Source organism: Panicum hallii, chromosome 9 (genome assembly GCF_002211085.1).
Source record: "Panicum hallii strain FIL2 chromosome 9, PHallii_v3.1, whole genome shotgun sequence".
NCBI classification, from domain to species: domain Eukaryota; kingdom Viridiplantae; phylum Streptophyta; class Magnoliopsida; order Poales; family Poaceae; genus Panicum; species Panicum hallii.
This window is the reverse complement of record NC_038050.1, coordinates 47,191,933-47,216,380: the sequence shown is the minus strand read 5'-3', so window position 1 is coordinate 47,216,380 and position 24,448 is coordinate 47,191,933. Positions and strand designations below refer to the sequence as shown.

The following is a 24,448-nucleotide window of genomic DNA, read 5'->3' as shown; positions in this document are numbered from 1 at the left end:
AACCCGCCTCTGTTGCTCCTCTGTTCTCTTGCGTGTGCTTCTGCCGTACGCATGTCCGCTCCACGCTACTCCTCTTCCTCCTCATCTGCTGGACCCGCGTTCGCCTCGGCCTTGTCGCACCGCACCTGCGCACCGTTGCTCTGCACACCATCGCAACATCCGCCCGACAGCGTCCTGCACCCTTGACGCCTCGCCCAGCAGCAGGACCCTCGTGTTCTTCAGCACCGCGCGCATCGGCATTTCGTCGAACACCTGAGCTCCGTCCTCGATACGGCCATCGCGTTTCCGCATCTTGCGCAACAGCTTTCCTCCGCAACTCCTCCTGCGCGCGCCATTGCTCGGCACGTCGCACTCCAGCGTCGCCTGCTCGTGCCCATGGGCCAGCTCTGCTCCGGCTGCCCAACACTTGCATACACCGCCAGCTTCCGCGCGTCACCGTGCGCACGCTCGCGCCACCCACTCACGCGTGCCGCCTGGAGCCACACGCTCTTCGCAGCCCGAGCGCTCTGCTCGCGCGCACCTCCGGCCGTGCGCACGCCGCCACTGCCTGCGCATGCAGCTCCTCCTGCGCGCCCCTAGCTGCCACGCCAAGTCGTCTGCGCGCATCACTCCAGTGCGCCCCGTTCCTGCGCGCCTGTGCTACCGCCTGAATCCGCCTCTGGGCTCACACGTTCGTGCCAGGGCCTGCTCGCTGCTGCCCGCGCGCCAACGGCGGCCTGTCGCCCAGCTTCTGCTCCTATGTGCCGTGCGCTCGCTCGGCGCCCGCCATCGCCCATGCTCCAGCCCCCACTCACGCGCCTGAGCGGTGCTCCGCTCGCCGCCAGCTCGCTCGGGCTCGCCTGCGCCTCGCGCCTCGCGCCTCTGCTCGCCCGCGCGTGCCCCGCCTAGGCCCGCCTCTGCGCGCTTGCCGAGCCGTGCCCGCCGCCAGCGCCACGCCCGAGCCGTCTCCGCTCCGCTCAGCGCCGTGCACCAGCTCGGGCTGCCAGCTCCTGCCCAGCTCCCGCACCTGCCTCCACGCCCGCGCCTGCCTGAGGCTGCTTGCTAGCCGCGCGTCCCGCGCTAGCCGCGAGCCGCCGCTCCTCCCGCGGCCGGCCACCCGAGCCGCGCGCTCGCGGGCGCGCCTGCGTCGAGCCACGCCGCCGGCCGCGCAGCGCTCCAGCTGTTGCAGCTCGCGCCTGCCCCTGCGGCCGCCGCCCCTATGCCGAACCGGGTGTAGGAGGAGAGAGAGGGGGAAATGGATAAGGAGGAGGTTGTGCTGCCGGTGGGGAAAAGAAGAAAGAAGGGAAGCGTCAGGATAAGGAAGAGGAGAGAAGAAGAACAGATGGACTTTCCCAAGGGCTTATACGCAATTTCAGAAAACTGCAAGGGCCTTTCTGTAAAGCAAAATTTCCCATCAATCTAAAACCCGAATGAAGAAATGCCCAAAACGAAAGTTGGAGAGTTTTTCAAACTCTACAACATTGCTTTAGGGCCCAAGTTCAAAAACTCAAAACTTATATTTTTACACGTGAATCTTTGAACAAAAGTCGGATTTGAATGGCTTTTGTCCTAAATAATGAAACTTTATAAAATTCAGGACCTAAATGCAAGCATTTATGACACGTCATGATGACGGGATAGACTCGTCATGATGATTGGATAGACATGTCATGATGACTAGCATCTTTTACACTTTAGTCCTGAGTAACTTTGGAAATTACTTTTGTAAATCAAATACTTGCGTAAAAGGACTTGTACTTTTATAAAATTACATAAACACCCTTATTTTTACCATTTTACCCAAAATTTTTACACACTTCAACACACGCATTTCTAATGCAACTTTTGGATAAAGATATACTTTTACAAGACATAAAATAAGAAAAACATACTTGCAAAACTACCCTTCACTTATTTTGGAGTCACCTCCTATCCAATTATATTTTGCAAAAACAACCCTAGGTTTTTCTGTAATTTCAAAAATACCCTTTTTACTTGCACTTTAAATTTTCAAAAGTTTCACATATACACGCACAAGCTTTACACTCACAAACACATACTTCACTCTAACAAATTATATGCCTAGCCTTACAAGCATATGAACTGTCACACCATATATCTGTGGGGCATACACTGAGTTAAAGTTAGCTTGATGTCCCTACTCATGGAGTTTCTACCAGAACCGAGATGTGAACTGAGTAACCCCTATGAGAAATGACCTTGTTAGGTACCTCGTGCAAAAATAGAATTTTGGATGTGTATAATTCTATACACTTTGCCCCTGTATAGGTAGCATTTAATGGGATGTGTCAATGTTTTACCGCCACGCCCATCGAGGGATACCCCTGAGATGGTGACTTTGTAGTTAGGGTGTCGCCAAGATCAGGAACTCGAAGGTGCAAGGAACACAAAGTTTAGACAAGTTGTGGCAGAACCGCCCGAATTAATTCGGCTCAAGTGCACTAACCTTCATCCATAAAGATGAACTGGCTACCATGCACTTCAAACGGAGTAATCCGACAATCTGTCGGGTAAATCCCGATGCAACCACTTAATATTTCGATCAAAACCAAGTGTACACGTAACTCGCACGAAAGCAAGTCCAGAGATTACAACATTCCATAGCTTTTATCTCACAAGTCTAACATTAATTATTACAAGTCGGGTTCACCACATGAGTGCTTTAGAGTTCAACATAAAACTTTATTCAGAGTTTAACAGCAGCGGAAAGAAAGTACGATCATCTAGCGTTGATCTGGGTACCACGATGAAGCCCATACGTGGCATCACTTGGCAGAGTCATTGTTGGCTGGGGATGGATCCCAATCCACGGACCAACCAGTTGGCAAAGTACTCGGCAAGCCAAACCAACTATCATATCTTCAAAAGACACACCTGAAAACATTACCACAAGCAAGGCTGAGTATACTAATACTCAGCAAGGCTTACCCGACTAGTGGTATGTAAATACCGACTACTAAGCATGCATGGCTCTAAGGTTCTAGGATTTTCTTTTTGCTAAAAAGCAGCAAAGAGTAAGTCCTTAATTTCATATTTTAGCTTTCAAAATTCCAATTCATTTAACCAGTCTAGGTGAGCATCTATCTCTAAGCAAACATGGTGGAAAACATTTAATCCTTCAACATGTTTAATCATAGCCATAGTTCCTCTTGTTACTCTATGGGGCAGAAGTATTAAGCAGTCTCAATTATCGTGGGAAACTGATGATTTGAATCGAATTTCTTAACCTTGCAAGGGAACCTAAACGCACGTTACGTGGTTACTCACAGAGTCACATGTGCAACTTTTTCCCTTTATTCCCGTTTTATGGATCAGGGCCACCGTCCTCGAGTACAAGAGGTCCACGAACCATGGATGACGCCGGGCCTTGACTGCTCTTACACTCACCATTGGACCCAGGGGAACAGTGTCAAGACAGTGGAAGCTGTCCACGCACCGGTTCATTCAGGTATTTAATCTTACCGATTACCATATTCTCGGCATGTGGTTAGTATATTCAAACACTTAACCACCACTACCGCACACTGCGGCCTTAGCATTTTTCACTACTCAGATGGGCCTCAACCATGAGTACTATACCATAGCCCCACCTGTCGACCTTATGGTTGCAGTATGCGGTAAAACATTCAACTCCTATAATTCTCGCGAGTGGCAGGAAACCACTCGACTTTTACCGTACCTATTAACAGAGCAACTACTCGAACTTCCTGTTCTAGTATTCATTACATTGGTGCCTAGGATCATGCAGCTAGGGTTCCAATTAATTCCTATGAACTTAAATGCACAAGTAAAAAGGAAAACCAGTTGCATAAATTAAATACAAGGATCATGCACCGGGGCTTGCCTTCTTGAGCAAAAGTAGTCGGGGGTTCTTCCGAACGTTGGTCCGGGTCTTCATCGACTTCTTTTAGATTCACCTGAGCTTCACGCTACTCACTCTTAGACTCGAGCACTAGATTGTAGGCTCCGTCAGCGAGAGTTGTTGAGTCTATATGAATGCACATGTATGTGTGGTTTTGAGGTACAAGGTAAACAACTATTTCACCATAAGGTAGACAAAACTTAAGTTAAGTAGTCGAGCACTTTATTTTCTTTTCCCTGGGCAGTCATTTATCGAGTACTTATCTGAATTAACTGACTTCATTAAGTAAGCGAGTTGTGTTGTCATGCTGTACGGCCATTTTTAACAGTAAGTCTTGTTTAAGCGAAACTACTCGTAGAGATAGTTTCTAGGGTGAGATTTTTTATGCAGAGCTCATGCAAAACTACTCGTAGAGGTAGTTTATGGGTTGAGATTTTTATGCAGAGCTCGTGCAAAACTACTCGTAGAGGTAGTTTCTGGGGTTGAGATTTTTATGGAGACCTAGTGCAAAATTGCTCGTAGAGGTAGTTTCTGGGTTGAGGTTTTTATGCAGAGCTCATGCAAAACTACTCATAGAGGTTGTTTCTGGGATTGAGATTTTTATGCAGAGCTCGTTACTTAAGTACAAACTCACTGTAAAAGTTTTGGCCATTTTCATTCAGCAGGTCAATCATGAAAATATTTTAAACGGCTACTCCTAGGATCAAGATTTATTTGCACAGAACAAACCATGCAAGAACTAATGCTCAACATTTTTCTGAATAAAGTTACTTGCATGAGTACGCTACTGTAAATTTTTATAGAATTTCCCTATGCAAGAAACAGAGGCTAACATTTTAGTTTAAAAGGATCTAGCATATAACAAAAAGTACTCAAAACAACTGGTTGTGATTGGATTCAGAGCATGAAATTTTTGTGAAAGACTTTACTCTTAGCACTGAAGCGACCATGCAAAACTCATGAGCAGTTCTTTCCTGAAATTCTTGGAATAATTAAAAGATACTTATGCTTGATTTAAATCTACAGCTAAAAGTATATGGAAACGGACCAAGATCCTTCTACAAAGTTGTAGATCTTAACTTAAGGAGTCCAGAACATCTTAGTTTGTGTTTTTAGGATTTTTTGTGAGTTGTTTTGCATTTTCAAAGTTAATAGATTGATTTTCAAAGTTCTAGTCTCTGGTTTACAAATGAGTCCCTGAGATTTTATAGAAATCTTCTCGGAAAGATTGAAATCGAAACAAATAGGTCCTTAGCACAGGGGAAAGGTGACTGCCGGCCAAATTCCAGTGAGGAAACTAGTCAGCGGCGAGGAGGAAGGTGCGGGGAAATGGAGAGGGGGCCGGGGCGCACCGATTTGTGGCGTTGGTGGGGCTCAAAGACGGCCGGAGTAGGGTCCTCCACGGTGGACAGTAAGCGGCGGTGGTTGGTGGCAGCGCTGGGACTGCTCCGGCGGGGCAGGGGTGCCGTGGCTGGGCTTGGAAGCTCCAGTGGAAGGTGGGGAAGCTCGCTGGACGATCATTTTGGATGGAGGGAGGTCGGAGGTTGGAGCTCCACGATGAACTTGAGCTTGCCAGCGGCAATGGCGGGCTGTTTCGGGTGTGCGTGCAGGAACGGGCTCGGATGCCCCTTTTATAGGCAGGGTGAGTGGAGGAGAAATGAGCTAGGCAGCTAGCACTGCCTTAAGGGTGAAGGGATGGGCCGGTTGGGCGGAGGGGGCATGTGGCAACGGCTCGGTCGATCGGCGATCCTCGTGGCATGTGATTGGGGTAGTATGCCGCGTGGCCAGTGCGAACTGGGGAGGGGAGGATTCGGGGGATCGAGCGGTCGGGCTAGGTGAGGCCGACTGGCATTGGCGGCTAGATGGCGCCGCAGTCGTGCAACAGGGAGGCAGGGGGCTGAGGAGGAGAGAGGAGGGAGAAGATGATGGGACTTATGCGTAGGAAACAAAAACAGCAGGGGCCTGGGTGAAAAAGGAGCTAGAATTCATGCTTCCCTTGATCAAATCAAAAGCATTTGAATAACATTTTTGTTCCACTTTTCAAGACATACATTTTATCTTTTATAACTATGTTCATTTGAGCAATGTATAAAAAGTTATTTTGAAATTCTGAAAATAAGTATTTAAATGACACGTCATTTTATGTGAATTTTTGCACTGTTAGCCCTTGAATTCAACTAGACTTTTGCTGCCCTGGTTATGACAGATGTACCATTAAATTTTTAGAGTCAGTTGTGATCAACTTTGAAAGTTACAAGGGTTTGTTTGCAAGAGTTCAAATGTGTATGCATATAGACATATACACATATTCATTTGTTTGAAAGGTAGATTTTTATAGGTTGTTTTATATCTTTCTTGCTCTTTTATGCCTAATTTCATGGTTTGGATCTTTGTTTAGTCTTTTAGACACCTAGGATGTCATAGCCAAGCCCCCTTAAAAAGAATCTCGTCCCGAGATTTGGATAAAAACTAAGTGCGGAAAGTGTGTACCTTGGATGGAACCAAGAAAACCAGGAAACTTTTGATTTAGATAACTTCAGTTTCCCATGTGGCTTCTTCTTTAGTGTGATGGTTCCATTGGATTTTATATATTTTAATCACCGTCCTTCGGGTGCTTCTTTCCTTATGGTTAAGGATTTTGATGGGTTGCTCAACATAAGAGAGATCTGGTTCCATCGTGATTTCTTTTTGTTCAACAATTTTGGTAGGAACTCTGACACATTTCTTTAGTTGAGAGATATGAAAAACGTCATGAATGGCTGCAAGCTGCGAAGGAAGTCGCAATCTATAGGCCACGGGTCCACATTCTTCAGTGATTTCATACAGACCAACATAACGAGGGGCTAACTTTTCTTTCACTCCAAATCGTTGCACACCCTTGGTTGGTGAAACCCGAAGGTATACATGATCACCAACATTGAATTTCAAGGGTTTTCTCCTCTTGTCAAAGTAGCTCTTTTGCCTAGATTGGGCTGCTTTAAGATTTCCCTGGATAACTTTCACTTTTTCTTCTGCCTCTACTACCAAGTCTGGTCCAAAGATTTTGCGCTCTCCAGTTTGTGACCAGCTCAACGGAGCCCGACACCTTCATCCATACAATGCCTCGAATGGTGCCATTTGTCCTAATTCTTGTCATAATGAATGACACAAGATCTAAGCCATCGGTATGAGGATGATAAGCTGAACTTCGGATTAGTTTCGTACCAAGAGATGCTTGCAGTTGTTCCCAAAAGCATGCTACGAACTGAGTGCCGTGATAAAAAATGATTGTCTTTGCTACACCGTGTAGACAAACAATTCGATCCAGATATATCTCAGCGTATCTCTTGGCATTATAAGTGGTGTGTACGGGAATAAAATGAGCGGTCTTTGTAAGTCTGTCTACAATAACCCATATAGAATCGTGTTTCTGAGATATATTGGGCAAACCAACAATGAAGTCCATACTGATATCTTCCCATTTCTAGGATGGTATTGGCAGAGGTTGAAGTGTACCAGCTACTTTTAAGTGGCTAGCTTTCACTCGCTGATAAGTGTCACACTCTGCTACATATTGGGCAATGTCCCTCCTCATCCTGGTCCAGTAGAAGTTTTGTTGTCACACCCAATTTATAAGAACATAAGTCGAGCAATCATATATGCGCCAGGATCAAGTCACGCATATATACAACAGAATCATCAAGATATCACAACACGTATCTCGAAATAAAAGCGTATAAATTATAAATAAATATCTTTATTACAACTGAATCAAGAATCAGTTCAAGGAATGCGGAAGCGTAAAATAAATACATGAAAAGCAGGGTGCCACAGGGACGTCAACTGGGAGACAACGCCTAGAAATCGTCGAGTCCGCTGATGTAGTTCTCCACGTCACCTGGTACTGAGCAGCAGTCGAAGATATCCTAGAGAGAACAGAAGAGTAGAGAAGGCAAGTGTGAGTACACAACTTGTACTCAACAAGTATAACACGAATTATGAGGCTCTAGGGTTAGCTGACTCAACTGCATTAGCTTTTAGACTTGGCAAAATTTTATTAAAGCTAATTACTACAAGTGGATGAATTACCATAAACCCGAATTGTATAAGAAATTAATCAATATTAATTAAGAACTACTGAAAACCATCCAAATCACCAAGATAACCCAACTAATCAGATGGAGGATCTGGGCCACTCATGACTGTGAGCACAGCTGATATATCAGTTTTACACTCTCGAGAGGTTGCACAACTTTACCCACAAGTCATGAGCCATACTAGTTGTCCATCACACTTCCTTAGGTGAGATGACTAGCAAGCACACTACGAGACCATTACAAAGGACACGTTGGTAAGGTGTAACCGCTAAGGATTCTGGATCAGCGACTATGGAGCAAGCCTCGAGGGGGTACAAGACACACAGCACAGACCAAGCCTCGTAGCGCGAGGGCCATAGAAGCTTACCACCCCTCTTGCCCCGTAGGTAAGTTACTCCCAAACCAAAATGACCTAATTAGTAAGTCAAGACCGTCCCATTCTAGTCTTGTGGTTGCGCGGTTGTCCTAGGTTGTCACTCTATGAACCGGTCCTTATGGAGGGTGGCCAACCAAGCACTAAGCACCGTGCTGGCCCCCTAAACCATGTTTCTAACAAAAACATATTTTAAGAGACGTGAGCCGCTCAAGCACACAGCACAGAGGGCCACTCTCAGGATCAAGTTGCATATACCATTAATCAAATTTAATTAAAAAGGACCGAGAATGTGTGAGAGCGCAGCACCTAGCACAACTAACCAAAATGCAACCCAAGGTATTCATATAAAAGATAAAAGTGGCTAGGAAATCCTTATAGGCATACAGTATTAAAATGCAGTATGAAATTGTATTTAAAAGTGATAGGATGTTCATGTTATGCTTGCCTTCCTCAAAGTTCTCCTACTGCTGCTCAAACTGCTCGGCAAAAAGGGGCTCCTGGAACTCGTCCAAAGGCTCAGCGTCTACTGACGATCGCAACGCCAAAACATGGTCCAGCACATACACATACATGCAAACAAGGACAAAAGATAAGAAACAGTACAACATTACACGAAAACAGCACATAAAACTATGATAGAACTGTTCTACGCGTTACAACGATCACGTGAGCGCAAAAACCACCTAAAATGGAGCTAAGACGCGGAACCTAGAGCTAAAACAAGGTCCAGGGGCTTTTCTGCGAGAAAACAGAACTTCCAGGGGGTTTCTAGGCAAAAACTAGGGACCTAGACGTAATTAAACTATAGACACAGGGTCTAACATGAAGAACTGCGCTCCAGGGATGGCGGACCCTATTCCTGGAAAGCTCAGGGGCTTCGGTGCAAAAACCGGGGCTTAACTAGAATTATCCTTGAACAGAGGTGGACTGCGGGTTGATTCCAAGGAAGCTCAGGGGCTCTTTAACAAAACTGCCACGGCTGAAGGGGTATCTCCTAATCTGGGCTGTCAGATCTGGATCAGATGGTTCGGACCCAATCTAGTTCGGACAGTCCGAACTGCACGGCGGGGGGTCCGCACGGTCCGATGTGGATAGGACTGGTCCGATCATGATCGGACTGGTCCGATCTGGTTGGCTCGCGGGACGGCGGGTCTGCACGGCGGTGCACGCCGGCGACGGCGTTCCAACCTCGGGTGCGGCCTACGGTCCATGATAGCTAGCGTAAGAGGGAGAGGGGAACGTGCTGATGCTCACCGAGGGCTCGAACTGGCCGGTGAAACAGCGTAGGGTGGTCGGCGGCGAGGGCCGAGCGGCGGGGACGGGCGGCGCTCGCGGAGGAAGACGATGCAGGGCCTCTGTGCTTCTGGTCACTATGGATCGACTCAGGGTGACGCTGCGAAGGTCCTACGGGGGTTAGGGAGGTCCAGGAATCACCGGCGGCGAGGAATCGCAAGGGTGGAGCAGGATACCGGCGGCGGTCCTCGGGCTCGATTCCGGCGCGGGCAGGGCTTGGGGTCGAGAGTGGAAGCCTCGGGAAGCTTCCTGATGGGACGGCGAAGTTGCTGCGAGCCTTGGCCGGAGCTAGGATGCACCGGAGCGGCCGGCCCACGTCGGAGCAGAGGTGCTGCACGGCGGAGCAAGATGCCGGTGGTGCTGGGGATTCGGGGCGGCTGCAGTGCGGCGGTAGGGCACAAGGGGGTTTAAGGGAAGGGTTACAGGGGCCAATTAAGGAAGAGGCCGGTGGTTTGGGCGTGCGTGCTCCGGTGGGGATTGCGGTCGTGATCCGTGCGGAAGAAGCGGATCGTGCAACCACCCGGCGCGATTCGGCTCGGGGAAAGAAACTTCTGGAAGGAGGGCGCGCACGGGAGACTGGCCGATGGGCTCGTGTTCGGGGTGGAGCGCGGCCACGTGCAGCGGCGGCACGGCGGGGCGGCACAGAGGGAGCTGGCATGAGGAAGAAGAAGGGAAGGAAAGGTATGGTCACCGACAAGTGGGGTCGGGCTGAGGGAATGACTGGGAAAGAAGGGGGCTGCGGAAATGACTGAGAAAGAAGGAAATGATGGAGAATAGAAGGAATGACTGAGAATAGAAGGAATGACTGAGAAAAGAAAGTATGACTGACCTACCTTCCTATTTCCTTCCTTTACTTTTTCCGCACCAACTCAAATCTATTTGAATTCAACCCAAATTTGAATTCAACCCCTATGCACTCAACCAAATAAAACTTATGCACCAGCATGCATGCACAAACATGTTGATCCTAAAATAAATGTTAATCACTTGTGAATTAAATTATAAATAAATGCAAGCTAGTCAAAATAAATCCTTAGAAATTTACTGGAGCCCAATTAAATTCATTATAAATCTTGAAATTTTACCTTAGCGTGTTACATTTGTTTAAGGTCCTGATACATTTTGCTACTGCTTGGATAAATAGAGAATTTGGAAAGATGTGCTTCATCAAGAATCTGCTTTCAGAGTTCGTGATGTTTCGGAATGACAATGCAACTTTTGAACCATAAAATTCCCTTGTGATCCTGATGAAAACATTTGTACTTCTCTCCTTGAGATAGTTTCTGCTTGATGATCTCAATACCCTCATCTTGTAATTGTGCCATGATGATACGGTCATGAAGAGTGGGTTCAATAGTGATGTGATTCAAAGTTCCTTGAGGAATCATTTCCAACCTAAGTTTCCATATTTCGGAGCATAACGTCTCATTGTATGATGCGGTAGATAGGCAATTCACTACAAGAATTATGATTTTTTATGACAAAAGTCCTCATGACGAGGACAAATATCGTCATATATTGTAACATTAGATGACGACAAAATCTATGTCGTCATAAATTCATGAGCCCTTGAACTATTTATGACCACTCTCTTCTTTTGGTCACATAAAGATGCCTGGTGTCGTCACAAAATGTCAACCAGAGTAGCCGATCGTCTGTTATGGTTTTAATGACGATATGAAGTGGTTTTTTGTGACCTTTTCTGTACGTCATTGTTTGTTAATTATAACATGATCCCCGAACAGAAGTGGAACTTGGCCATTTCGAATCGTTCCCCAAAATTCCCCACTCCCACACAGCGGCGGGCGGTGTTCGGGCGGCGGGCGGGTAGCGTCCGGGTGAGCGGACCGCGGCTGCCGAGCGTGGATGCCGGCGGTGGGTGGGTCGGTGTAGCGTTGCGGGTGGGTAGGCCGAGCTTGGGGGGCGGCCTGGTGGAGCGCGGCGGGTGGCGGATCTCGGCGGGACGCCAGGGCGGGCGGCGGATCTCGACGTGCGGGCGGGCGGAGCAGGTGGCCTCTGGTGTGAGGCCAGGGCGTGGGGGTGGGCGGACCCGGGCGTGAGGCCAGTGCGTGCGGGCAGGCAGAGCAGGGCGGTCTGAGCTCGGCGTGCGGGTGGGCCTCTGGGCGAGCGTCGGTCGGGGTGGTAGAGCACGGCCGCCGTCGTGCTGCCTCTGGGCGGAGCCGGCTCCCCCTCTCCCCAGGTGACGGCGCTGGACAGTTCCAGGAGACTGCTGTGGCGGCGACGGCGACGACGGCGCCATGTCCAAGTGGGGTAGCTCGGCTACTCAATCGAGGGGCAGTGGAGCGTCCAGGATGGTTGAGCGCCATCTGGAGCCAAGCTCGATGTGGGAGCTGCAGCCATATCCTCTTGGTAAGGAGACTGGACTCCCCTTGATCCCATGCCCTGACTGTGGGATGGCGAGGGTGATAGAGAGGCGGTCAGGGAAGGACACGACCGAGAACTACCTGCGTGTGTTCTTCAAATGTCCACGGAACTCAGTGAGCATCCACTTGTATGATTTGAGCTGAGAAGTTCTTCATCCCTGTTTATCCAGCTATGGTTAACGAAATTGTTTTGTTATTGTTGTAGTTTCCTAAGCTTTGCGGGTTCTATAATTTCCAAAGGCAGTATTTGGATAAGCTGGAGGAGCTTGGCATTGTCGCAATCCACAAATTCCCCCTGGCAGTGGACATTGGTGATGAAGCTGAAGAGGTAGCAGATGCATCATCTGGGAGAATGGTCATGAATATGCGGGCTGGTGAACTACAGATTGAGGCCAAGGTGGACAATCTTGCGTGCAAGTTCAACCTTTTGATGTCTGTTTTAGTAGTTGGTCTTGGCTGTGTGTTGATGTATGTTGCAGGCAGGCAGTGAAGTCAAGTTCACTGCATAATGTATTTTAGTCTTTGTAGGTGATGGTTGCAGTGTAGTATGAACAATGCAATATGGTGCAGTTGGTCTTCGCTTTTGTAATGTAAGAACAAGGTGGTGCATTTTCTAGCATTGCAATCTGGTCGATGGTCAAGCAATGCAAACTGGTTCTTTTTTCAAGCAATGCAAATCAGTTCATGTATGAAACATTATGTGCCAATATTGGATGGGCTTGCATTCAGGCAAGCAAGAAATGAAAAGGAAGGAAATGGAATAGTGTATTTAGCAAATTTGTGCGTGACGAAATATTGGCAGAATGTATGTTACTTCCGGCCAATACATTTTGTGACAAATTATGTACATTCCATGACATGGCCTTGGGGTCATAAAAACCCAAAAATCCATTTTATGACAGATTCTGGGCATGACACATGAAGTCCCCATATATATACACACACATCATGTGAATGAAATCTGGACACTCTACTGTAACCTGCATCACACATGAAGTATACACTGAAAACAGAAACATTGCATATAAGGTCTTGCAATCTCATAATTCAGATACAAATGTAGTAGCATAATTGAAATACAACAAAGTCAATAACAGAAAAGTTCATGCATGGTTCACATATATCTAGAAATGCAAAGGTCAATCAACATCACTGTCTTCTCCTGAAGTATTGCCTTCTTCTGGACTATGGTACTCAAGGTAGGTTTCATCTTCATCTTCGCGGTCTGCTTCATCACCTTGAGCAATATGTTTTTGTCGACGGATGCTCTCGACGAGGTCTCTACTAATAGGGCTGCCTGGTTCATTATCCATGTGCAACAAATCCATATCTGGAGGAATGTCTCTCACTGCACCATCTCTAGATGAAATATGCTCCTCTTGGTATGCCTCTTGAGATCTCATTTGTACTTGTTCATGGATTGGTTGGTTTGTGTCGGACTCTTCGACATCAAATATATGTCGGTGGCCAAATTCTTGTAGCACTCGCCAACATGGCCCTAATTTTGTATCTTCCAAGAAAAATACCTGTGTAGCATCTCTGGCCATAATGAAAGGATCATCCTTATACCATCGGCCTGTGATGTTTATGCTCTTGAAGTAACCATCATCTTTCAACTGGTATGTCCTTCCCCCAAGATGGTACCATTCACATCGTAATAAGATAACAGTTCTACTCCCTTTGCTGTTCTTACTGTAACTCAGCTCAATAATGTCTACGATTGTCCCATAGAAGTTCATTGTGTCATCACCGTGAGTACCTGGGCACTTGATGGTGGAGTTCTGTGTCTTCCTATGTTCATCACGAGCCTTAGTGTGGTACCGTACCCCATTGATTATACAAGCTGTGTACGAACGCACTCGCGGATCCGGCCCACATGCTAGTGAGTACAAGTCTTCGTCAACAAGTGTTGTGCCTTCATATTTCAATTTGGTAATCTGCCGGTAAAAAACATACAGAATTAGTGAATTTGAAAATGTATTGGATCATAAATGATGAAGTCATGCTGTAGAAAGTAGAACACACATGATTCTCCAACCATGCAGCGAATTGTGTTGACATCTTTTTTTCAACATTGTTGACCTCTTCTTGTTCTAATTGTGCCCTATACATGCTGCAAAGGAAGAAGGTAATTAGTTATTTTGTGACACTAGTATTGAATAAAGATGGCTGCAATAGCAGGAATTACTCACTCTTTGTATTCGTCAACTTCTTCGCAGTTATTTAGAACAAACCAAACCATGGAGTCTATGTCTTTGTCTTGGTAATGAAGATTTGAAGCACCCAACAGGTTAATACCATGATCAAAAATAGAGTAACCATTGGGTGAGATGTTCTCTTGTCCATCTAAGTTTCTTTCAGGCCTAGTGAACCTACTAATGATGTCACTGAAATATGTTGAGCACTGGGTCATACACTCATAGGCAGTGAATGCCTCCGCAATAGATCCTTCTGGTCTTGCTTGATTGCGAACGAAACGCTTAAAGGTGCCCAACCTTCTCTCAATGGGATACATCCATCCATACTGCACCTGTCCCCTAAGGAGTGCCTCATCAGGTAAGTGTACTGCTAGGTGAACCATAACATCGAAAAATGCTGGAGGATAGATTTTCTCTAGCTTGCAAATGATAAGCACAATATCTTCCTTCATCTGGTGTAGTGCATCAACCTTTATAGTTTTGGAGCAAAGTTGTCTAAAAAACCTACCCAATTCAGCAATTACTTCATATACATCTTTGCGCACCAAACCACGAAGGCCAGCTGGTAAAATATGCTGCAGCATTATATGACAGTCATGTGTTTTCAGCCCATGGATTGATCCTCCTCCCTCCATATTGACACATCTTGATATATTGGAGGCATAGCCATCTGGAAACTTAACATTGCTCACAAATTGCATGAACTTCTTCTTGTCTTCTGGTTTTAGAACGTAACAAGCTCTTGGCTTTGATGATGAACTACCACTGTCATCTAGCAAATGAAGCTCTTTTCTTATACCTCTATCCTCCAATCTAGTCTAGCAGCGATGGTGTCCTTTGTCTTATTTGGGATATTAAGCGGAGTTGACAAAATGGCTTCACATATGTTTTTCTCTATGTGCATAACATCAAGGTTGTGCTGTAGCTTCAATTTTGACCAGTACGGTAAATCATACAAGCTAACCTTCAGATGCCATACTGGTTCATCTACATTACGGCCTCGTTTTCTTGGTTTTGGCTTATCTGGATTCTTGCCTGGAACATAGCAAACTGAATCCAACCTTGCCATAACCTCATCTGCAGTAAATTTCCTTGGCTGCTCTCTTTTTTCATGCTTGCCATTGAAAGATTTGTTTGTCCTCCAAGCATGGTCGTTAGGGAGGAAACATCTATGGTTTATGAAACCAATTTTGTTTCTAAGACATTCGGAGCATGGATTCTCATCACAGTATACACATGCAAAGTAACCCTTAGTGGTTCTGCCTGACATGGTGCCCAATGCAGGGTAGTCATGGATTCCAAACAGAATCGCTGCACGCAGGCTAAAGTCTTTGCCTTCAACTGCATCATAAGTTTTTACACCCTTCCAAAGCTCCATCAGGTCTGCTATCAAAGGCTGCATAAACACATGGAAATCTTTGCCTGGTGATTTTTTGCCTGGAATTAGTAAAGCAAGCATATAATTGGATTGGTCCATGCACATCCAGGGTGGAAAATTGTATGGTACCACTAACACTGGCCATATGCTATATGAATTGCTCATCTGACCAAATGGGTTAAATCCATCAGTAGCAATGGCTAACCTCAAATTGCGGGGATCATCTACAAAAGACTTGAAAGTCTCATCAAAATCTTTCCAAGCTTCCCCATCAGCAGGATGTCTCATTTCATTTTCAACGGGTACCCTCTTTTCCTTGTGCCATCTTGCATATTGTGCCCGCTGCTTTGACATGGAAAGCCTTTGAAGGCGTGGAATTATTGGAAAGTAACGGAGGACCTTGTGAGGAACTTTCTTTCTGCCCTCCTTGTTCACTTTCCATCTTGTGAAGCCACAAACTGGGCAATGATCATCGCCTTCATGGTCCTTCCAAAACAAGGCACAATCATACTTGCACGCATCAATAGAAACATAACCAAAACCAAGCTTCTGAAGCACAGCTTTCATCTCGTTATATGACTTAGGAATTCCGGGCACATTCTTCAAAGTTGAAGAAAGCAACTCAAGGAATGCATCGAACCCAGATGTTGTTATCCGATTGTACACTTTTATATGCAGCAGTTTAATCATGAAAGATAGCCTACTCTCCTCGGTGCAACCTGGATAAAGTTCACGCTTTGCCTCTTCCATGAGTTGTTTATATAAGTTACCACCGAGGCCATGGCTTGCTGCGTCGCGCAAATCTTGAATCAACCCCTGAACTCCCCTTGCACCATCATCTATGACATCTTCAGCTTGTCCTTCCTCATCAAGTGGTGCCTGGCCTTGGTCAGTTCCATTACATGACATATCTTCAGGTAGATCAGCGAGTTCTCCATCATCATCTTGTCCAACATCATCTTCTTCCTCTCCATGATGGGCCCACCTAATATAGCACCTAGACATACCATTGAGCTCGATATCCTCGTGCACATCATCTAGGCTTTTCTCTTTCTGGTTCAAGCACTTTCGGCATGGGCACTTGATTTTCTCATTTGCACTAGTACATCTAGCTCTGACATATTCCATGAAGTGTTGAACACCAGACAAAAAGGCCGGCGAAAATGGTGCACTTGTATAAATCCAACTTCTATCCATCTCGACCTGGATAAATTAGGTGCAAAGAGTAACAAATCCATCTTAAATCCCTGGACTAAAGTTAAAACAGTACAAGAAAAAATGGTAAATTGACAGAGGTACACATCATTGAACTCACCTTGTGGGGTGTGGTTGCCGCGCGTGGATGCTGGTGGGGGTGGAGCAACTCGTTTTGCTGGTGAAGATCCACCGTGGGTTGGACCCCTAGTCTCCACGTACCACAGTGCAGGTGAGGGGACGGCCGGTGGCTGCTGGAGCTGAGGGGGTGGGTGCCAGATGCACGTGAGGGGAGGGGCGGCGGCTGCTGGAGCTGTGGGGGTGGGCGCCAGATGCAGCTGAGGGGAGGGGCGGCGGCTGCTGGAGCTGAGGGGGTGGGCGCCAGATGCAGTTGAGGGGAGGGGCGGCGGCTGCTGGAGGTGAGGGGCGGCGAGGCCGGTGAGTGCAGGTGCTGCTCGCCGGCAAGCCTGCAGGGTGAGGGGAGGGGCGCCAAGGCAGCAGGCCAGTTGGGCCGGCCTGATGCCTACAGGCAGTGGCCAAGCGGCAACACAATGACCAGTGGCCAAGCGGGCACACAGTGGCCAGGTTGTCCAGCGTATCAATGACATGTGGGCCCAGATGTTCATGTCTAAATCTTGTAACAAATTTTTCTCCTACATACAATCTCAAATCTGATGCTTTTTTTTCTAAAAATTTGTAAAATCATGATCATTCAAATTTTTTTGTTGATTTTGATCATATTTTGATGTTCCAAAGTTTGAACGATTTACAAGTCGAGGGAACAATCTCTCATATAGCCTCATGAAACTATTAGTGAGACATGTAATTTTTATGAACAAACTTACTGCCACTTTCTCGAATGAACTAACTACCAAAACAAAAAGTGTTCATTTTGATGAGATGTGCAATCTTAGTGTTCATCACTTTTTATTTTGAAAGTATTTAGCACACCAATTTTTAGTCCATAGACCGTCAAATTTGAAATTCAAATTTGAAACTGTCAAAAAAAGTTCAAATGAAAAAATAGCCAAAACAAAAAGTGTAGAACTGGACGAGTTGAACATTTTTGTTTTATACGTTCATTTCATTTTCAATCGTTTACTAGGCCTAAAAATGGTTTGAAATCCTAATACAACTCAAAGGGTCACTGACAATCCGGGCCCACCCGCCAGGGCCAAATTTTCGCTGCCGCACCTGGCTCTCTCCCGCGCTATCCTGCTCGCCGACACACGGGACCCACCCCACCTCCCGCTCAAGCCATCCAAATCCCCCCTCGCCTTATCCTCTTGCCCGGCTAGGGATAGGGGAAAAATCCCCAATCCTTGGTCCCCTCTCCTCGCCGACACACCACCCCCGCCGTCCCTCCAGCCCTGGCCCGCTGCTGCGCCAACCAACCACCCGCGCTGCCGCGCCGACCCACCACCCCCGCTGTCCCTCAAGCCCCTGCTGCCGCGCCGACCCATCACCCCCGCTGCCGCGCCGACCCACCACCCCCAGCCCGCTGTCACTCAACCCCGCAACGTCAACGAGCATGGCCTCCTCCTACCTCCCCGCCACTTAGCGGCGCCCAGCGCGGACGACATCCACGTCAACGCCAGAGGCCGGAGAGCCCCGTCGACATCCTGAACTTTGCTCGGACAGAGGCGCACCGAAGGCATCCACGTGCACTCCTCAACGCCGGCTATAGTCTGCTTCCTCCTCCTCCAAAGGTAGTCTGCTTCCCCCTTCTCCTCCATTGCTTGGTAATTGCAGGTCTAGAAATGTTCAGAAAAGTTACAGTCTGAATACTGAAGCTGTTGCCTGCAAATGAGTTAATGAATCATGATTTGTTAGTTCCCCCTTCTCCTCCATTGCTTGGTAATCTTACATTCTGTTAATTGTTATTTTTTCTTCTTCCTAACATTTTAAAGAATACTGATTTGTTAGTTCTTTTGCATCTCTTTTACAGAAACTGAATCCAGTTTCTGCTCTCTGTCCATTTCATGAAACTAAGTAAGAAATGAAAAAAACTCAGTACGAGCTGGAAAGGGATGAAAGGGTAAGGGAGGTCCAGGAAATTTTTGCGTCTCTGGGTATTCCAATACTAGCTCAGGATGTTAGAGATGTTTTTTCGAAAAAGGAAAAGTGCATGGGGAAGACAATAGAGTCTGACAATGAATATGACCCATCCTCTGACATTGATAACCAATGTGACAGTGATGATGACTACGATGATGACCTAAAACATGAGGATAATACTGAGGTGAGATGCATTACTAGGCCAATTAACAAGTATGTAGTTAGTCTTTTTCAATCATGTACTTCATTGTAGTCATTTAATGTACTTCACTCATTATCCTTAATCGATAAGATGCATGTTTCTCTTGGCAGGTATGAGCGATGGTTCCAGGAACTCGCACTAAGAAGCAAAAGACGGCACATATGCCGGCTGCAAACCAGCTGCCACCGTGCTCGCCTACCAAATTTACTAGGAAACAGGCAGCCAGGCCTACTCGAGGCCGTCCACCACCTAGGGATGCAAACCAGCTGCCACCGTGCACGCCTACCAGATTGACTAGGCAACAGGCAGCCATGGCATTGCCTGCAGGCCGTCCACCCCTAGGGATGCAAACCAGTTGCCACCGTGCACGCCTACCAGATTGACTAGGCAACAGGCAGCCATGGCATCGCCTGGAGGCCGTCCACCACCTAAGGATGCAAACCAGCTACCACCGTGCACGCCTACCAGATTGACTAGGCAACAGGCAGCCATGGCATCGCCTGGAGGCCGTCCACCACCTAAGGATGCAAACCAGCTACCACCGTGCACGCCTACCAGATTGACTAGGCAACAGGCAACCATGCATCGCCAGGAGGCCGTCCACCACCTAGGGAAAGATTGCGCTTGCCTGCTAAGACCGCTTCGAAAGCCAACCCTAAAACTAATCCCATTTCTAGTGCTTCTAGATTACCCAGCACCAGTCCACCCATATCTACGCATAGTGGAAACACTGAGCATAGTACTCCTACTCCTACACCCATCCTTACCGTGTTTCCACAAGTTACTCCCACGACTAGTGTTAACCAATCAGTTCCTGTAGAAACCTCGCCAGGTGACAGAGCTCTAGGCAAAGCAATGACATCAATGATGCAAATGACCAAGTTGATGCCGATTCAGAGGGTCATACAATTGAAGGAGAACCAGTTGGTGACTTTGTTCCTGGTAATCAATATGTGTTTCCAACCACTATTATCTACATTCAATATCTACATTTGTGGCTGCTATAATAACCATTTTGCATGTTATTTGCCAATGCAGCGCCCCGAAAGGAAGTCCGCAAGAAAACCATAGGGCTTGGCTTAGAGAAGATGATAAAGAGAGGAAACAAGCTGCCTATCCAAGTGGCTGAAGGGAAGAAAAGACCTGATGTCCCACTTCAAGCAGCGAAGCTGGCATCAGAAACTGGTGTAGCTCTTAGAGACAAGCTGCCTATCTACACATCTTGGAAGCTTTATGAAAAAGATGGGGGGCCAGTAGAAGTACAAAAAGTGCTTGATAAAGTGGCGGTGAGACACCTAATTCACTTCAACTACTTTCTTTCATTACTAGCTCTACTCCCATGTAAGAAATTTTGTCAAATAAATGATTTGTGTGACTGCAGAATAGGTTGGATGTGGATGTTAAGAATGATGGACCAAGCAAATCTGCATGCACTGATATCATTAAGAAGGGAGTAAAGCAGCAGAGGTATCACCTAAAAAGGAAGTACTTCGACGAGTCCCTCACAATGGAACAGCTATTGGCCAAAGAACCTCCACCTAAAATGAAGACAGAGGAGTGGATCGAGCTCGTAAAGTACTGGTGTGACCCAAAGAATCAGGTCCATGGCCTGCATCACTGCTTTTGTTAACATGCAATCAAACTATGCCTGTCAATTAGAAGTTTGTATTGCATTTGTGGTGCAGGAGAAATCTGCGAAGAATAAAGTAAACCGATCCAAGGTGCAGCTTCACCAAAAAACTGGTTCTAGGTCCTACATAGCCTATCGATACAGCCTGTAATACTATTGCTTTCACTTGGGGCACTTTTGGGGTGCTTTTCGGTTGTATGTTCAACATCTTTAAGCTCCTGTTATGTTGCAAAGGAAAATGTAGTTCATGGATATTTGTAGTGTTTTTCCTCTACTGAATAGCTATTTGTAGTGTTTTTCCTTTTGGAATTTATTTGCACAGGGAAACTGAGAAAGATGGATGAAAAGGGCAAGGCTCTTTCTGATACTAAACATTTTGCTTCTTGTACTGTATGTGATTATTTTGTTCTGTATGCACACTGATTGCCTGGTTTTCGGCAGGATCCTTTTGTTACTATGCAATGCAAACTGAGATGTGTGCTTCAAAGTCATCCAAGGCTTTTACATGCTGCAGAGGCCTAAGTACAACAACAGCGATCCAGATGCTGTAGAGTTCTTTGGGGAATGTATGAAAAGTTCCAAAAATGGTCGCACTCCTCTTGCCAATGAAATATATGTAAGTTCCAAAATGATTTGATACATCTATTGTACTCAAGTACGTGCCTGGCCTTGTTATTAACTGCATTCTCTTTATGTAGGAACGGATGGTGGCAAGAAGGATAGAGAGCCAGAAGAAGGAGAAGAAAAAAAATCTCCCACCAAGATTGTTGATGAAACTCTTAGCGAGATCAGCCGCTCATCCACATTTCTTCCTAACATTGGTGCCCCTCGACCATCAAAGAATGCTCAGTCCTCATCAACAGCAGCACAAGCACGCATCCAAGCTGAGTTTGAGGCAACCCTCCAAGCTGAAAGAGAGGAAGCTGCTAGGAAGCGGGAAGAGTTGCAGGCACAACTTCAAGCTCAGCAGGACGCACTTGAAGAAAACCAAAACTTGCTGCGGCAGACCCAAGAGGAAGTGAGGGGGATGACTAGCAGGTTTGAGGAGACTAATGTGCTGCTGCGAGCTGTCCTGAGACTTCAGAAAGATTGAGGTATGACTGCAGTTCTGAGGATGAGGCCTTTGTCTAAGCTTTTGCTACATTGCTTTAACTTAGTCTGTGCTTCGAACTTTGTGGTTGGAACATGTGTGGTTGAACCTGGAACTATGTGGTTGAACAAGTATGCTGCAAGTTTGTGGTTGGAACATGTGTATCCATGATGGCTTCAGTGAATTGTGTTGACCTGTGAATTCTGAATGATTTGAGAATTGTGGTGTCAATCCTGTGGCTGATGGCTGATATATGTGTATTAATTATGCTTTTGTATGCTGTGATGAAAGACCAGTGGGGCGACGCCGTCATGAATGGAATGCCAATTTGTGATGCCACAGACTCGTCTGCAAATGTTTGTAAATAGCATACGAACCAGTACAAACATGACAAAATATAAGTGTCACATAATCTACAAAAACTATACATGACGACACTGCGATGTCACAAAAAACCATCGAAACTTGTTCTTCGTCTTAGCATTTGTGACGTCTGTACATAATGTGATGCGTTGACTAGCTAATATATGACAGAAGTACTCATCATAAAAGAAACAATATGTGACGCTACAAACCCTCCGTCACAAAAGATAAAGACATTTTGTGACCGTTGACCATAAAACCGTCACGAGGTACTTTATGTGACGGTCGTTTTGTGACGACACTGTGACGCGGGGATTTTGGTCATAACTTACTTTTTATGACCAATTGCGTACTTTACATGACAGATTCGGTTTGTCATAAAAGCTAAGATTTCTTGTAGTGATCATCTGAGCAAAAAAAAAATGAAGGTGCAACTTGCAGATGTTGTAACTAGAATAGCCAACAATATAAGGTACAACATCAAGAGAGGATAGGTGAATCACAAAATGATGGGTTCATGGGTTTGCTGACAATTATCAAGGTTTAACTATCAAAGGAAAAGCTCAATGCTTCTGCCAAAACAGATTCAAAGCAAGATCAAGGGTTTGTTTTGGCTGTCAAGCTAAGATCGGCGATAAGGTCCAAACATGACACAACTCACTTGATTCGCAAAAGACTCTCTCAACTCCAGATTAGCCTAACAGATTACGTTGGCTCCTACAACACAAAGTCTAGGCGGCATTCAGATACAAGCAACATATTTTAGCACAACAACGTAACAAGCAAGTCAATCAAATCAATCCAAGATAACATGATGTATGCACGTTCTACACGTCCTCACAACAAAAATAACTGCTAAGTAATCTTGGTCTTACATGGTTAAGCACGGTGGCATCCTATAAATACGTCTCTCCCTATAATATCTAGTCGTTCTTACGTTCAAGCTTACGCAACGAGATTAGCGTACCTGCAGAAAACCACAAGATATATATACCGAACCTTTCATGCCAGCATGTCATGAAAGCGTCCCCAAACATTACTGTTCACTATAGAAACAGCATCTGTACCATTACCGCCGTACAGACAACGTTAACATACGTCGTCGAAACAACGTATTCACGGGGGTACCGCAAAATGCGGGGGTATTGCTGTTCATACCCTGTACCTAACTATATACTCCCAATGTAATCAACCGAAGTTGGTACATTGGGCAGCATCTCAGTAGGCCACTGCTTGAGAAACAGCGTTCGGTTCGCATCACCGACGGGAAGGCTAACTCCCCAGTTAGCTGAGGATCCTTACCTTCTTACCTCATCGTCGAAGGTGTCGTTACAGAATGTAAAGTTGGGTTGTGCATGAATTTAAGTTTTGACAGAAAAGTAATGCTGGTAGTTAGGGTTATACGTATATATATATTATAGCCACTCTATTTCCCTCATAAACATTACCCTAAGGCTTTACGTACTAAGTACAATCCTTAACGAAACCAACGTAGTTTTGGCAAACATTTTGTTGGTCAAACTTTTATACTGAAAGCATTTTTAAGATAAAATTTATCTCCAAAGTAATCTTATAGCTCTGATACCAGCTGTGGCAGAACCAACCTGAATTATACCGGCTCAAGTACGTGAGTCCATTCCTGAGGGCTCCAACGTGCTTCAAACGGTATAATCCCTTGGCCTGTCGGATAACGTTCCGATAAACCACCGATACACAGGATCAAATAAGGTTACCTCACATGAAGGTGAGTCCAGAGATACAGTTACCATCATATTTTACCATCACAATAAAGTTGCAATCTAACACTCATTTAACGTACCTTCACATAACAACCAGAAAGATCTGAATTAAACTTAGACAGAGCTTTAGGAGGACAACTAATTAGAATTGGCTACTTGTTGAAGATTACAACAGAGCCGATTGGAACAACAGGGGTTTAGCCGATAGAATTGGCAAAGGAGAGAACCATCTACACAGTATTAAAGATCTGCTGATTTCTGTTTTGAAAGAGAAATCAGTAGGAGCAATCTCGGTATATGAGTAGAAAAGATTAGCCGATTTGATTCACCTGAGTTAAATCGACTGATATGGAGAGGACGTTGAAGGTATAATACTTCAAGGACAGAAAAAGGAGGATTTTGCCGATTGGATTATCAGTATGTTTCTGGTCATCTAATTGGTTGGTGTCGGCTTGCCTTATTCGACGAGGGTGCATCAGGTTTAGCCGATTGATGTGCTTTGGTCGTGTCTAACAAAGGCGTGTCTACTGTGCTAGCTTACTGATCTAGGGTTGTGTACTTTGACCTGGGTAGCGATTTTCATCCTTAATGTTCCCCTATATTTA

At 46.0% G+C, this 24,448-nt stretch overlaps 2 protein-coding genes across 2 annotated transcripts; one reads left to right on the top strand and one right to left on the bottom strand.

Annotated features, from left to right (window-relative positions):
* The first annotated feature begins 11,590 nt into the window (after positions 1–11,590).
* On the top strand, positions 11,591–12,513 carry LOC112878100. The gene is made up of 2 exons (XM_025942502.1): positions 11,591–12,105; positions 12,197–12,513. Exons 1-2 carry the CDS (start codon positions 11,866–11,868, stop codon positions 12,479–12,481), a joined length of 525 nt encoding a protein of 174 aa, XP_025798287.1. The 5' UTR covers positions 11,591–11,865; the 3' UTR covers positions 12,482–12,513.
* Positions 12,514–12,961: 448 nt separating this feature from the next.
* LOC112873088 lies at positions 12,962–16,764 on the bottom strand. The gene is made up of 2 exons (XM_025936113.1): positions 15,773–16,764; positions 12,962–12,971 (listed from the first exon to the last, which is right to left on the bottom strand). Exons 1-2 carry the CDS (start codon positions 16,762–16,764, stop codon positions 12,962–12,964), a joined length of 1,002 nt encoding a protein of 333 aa, XP_025791898.1.
* Positions 16,765–24,448: the final 7,684 nt, after the last annotated feature.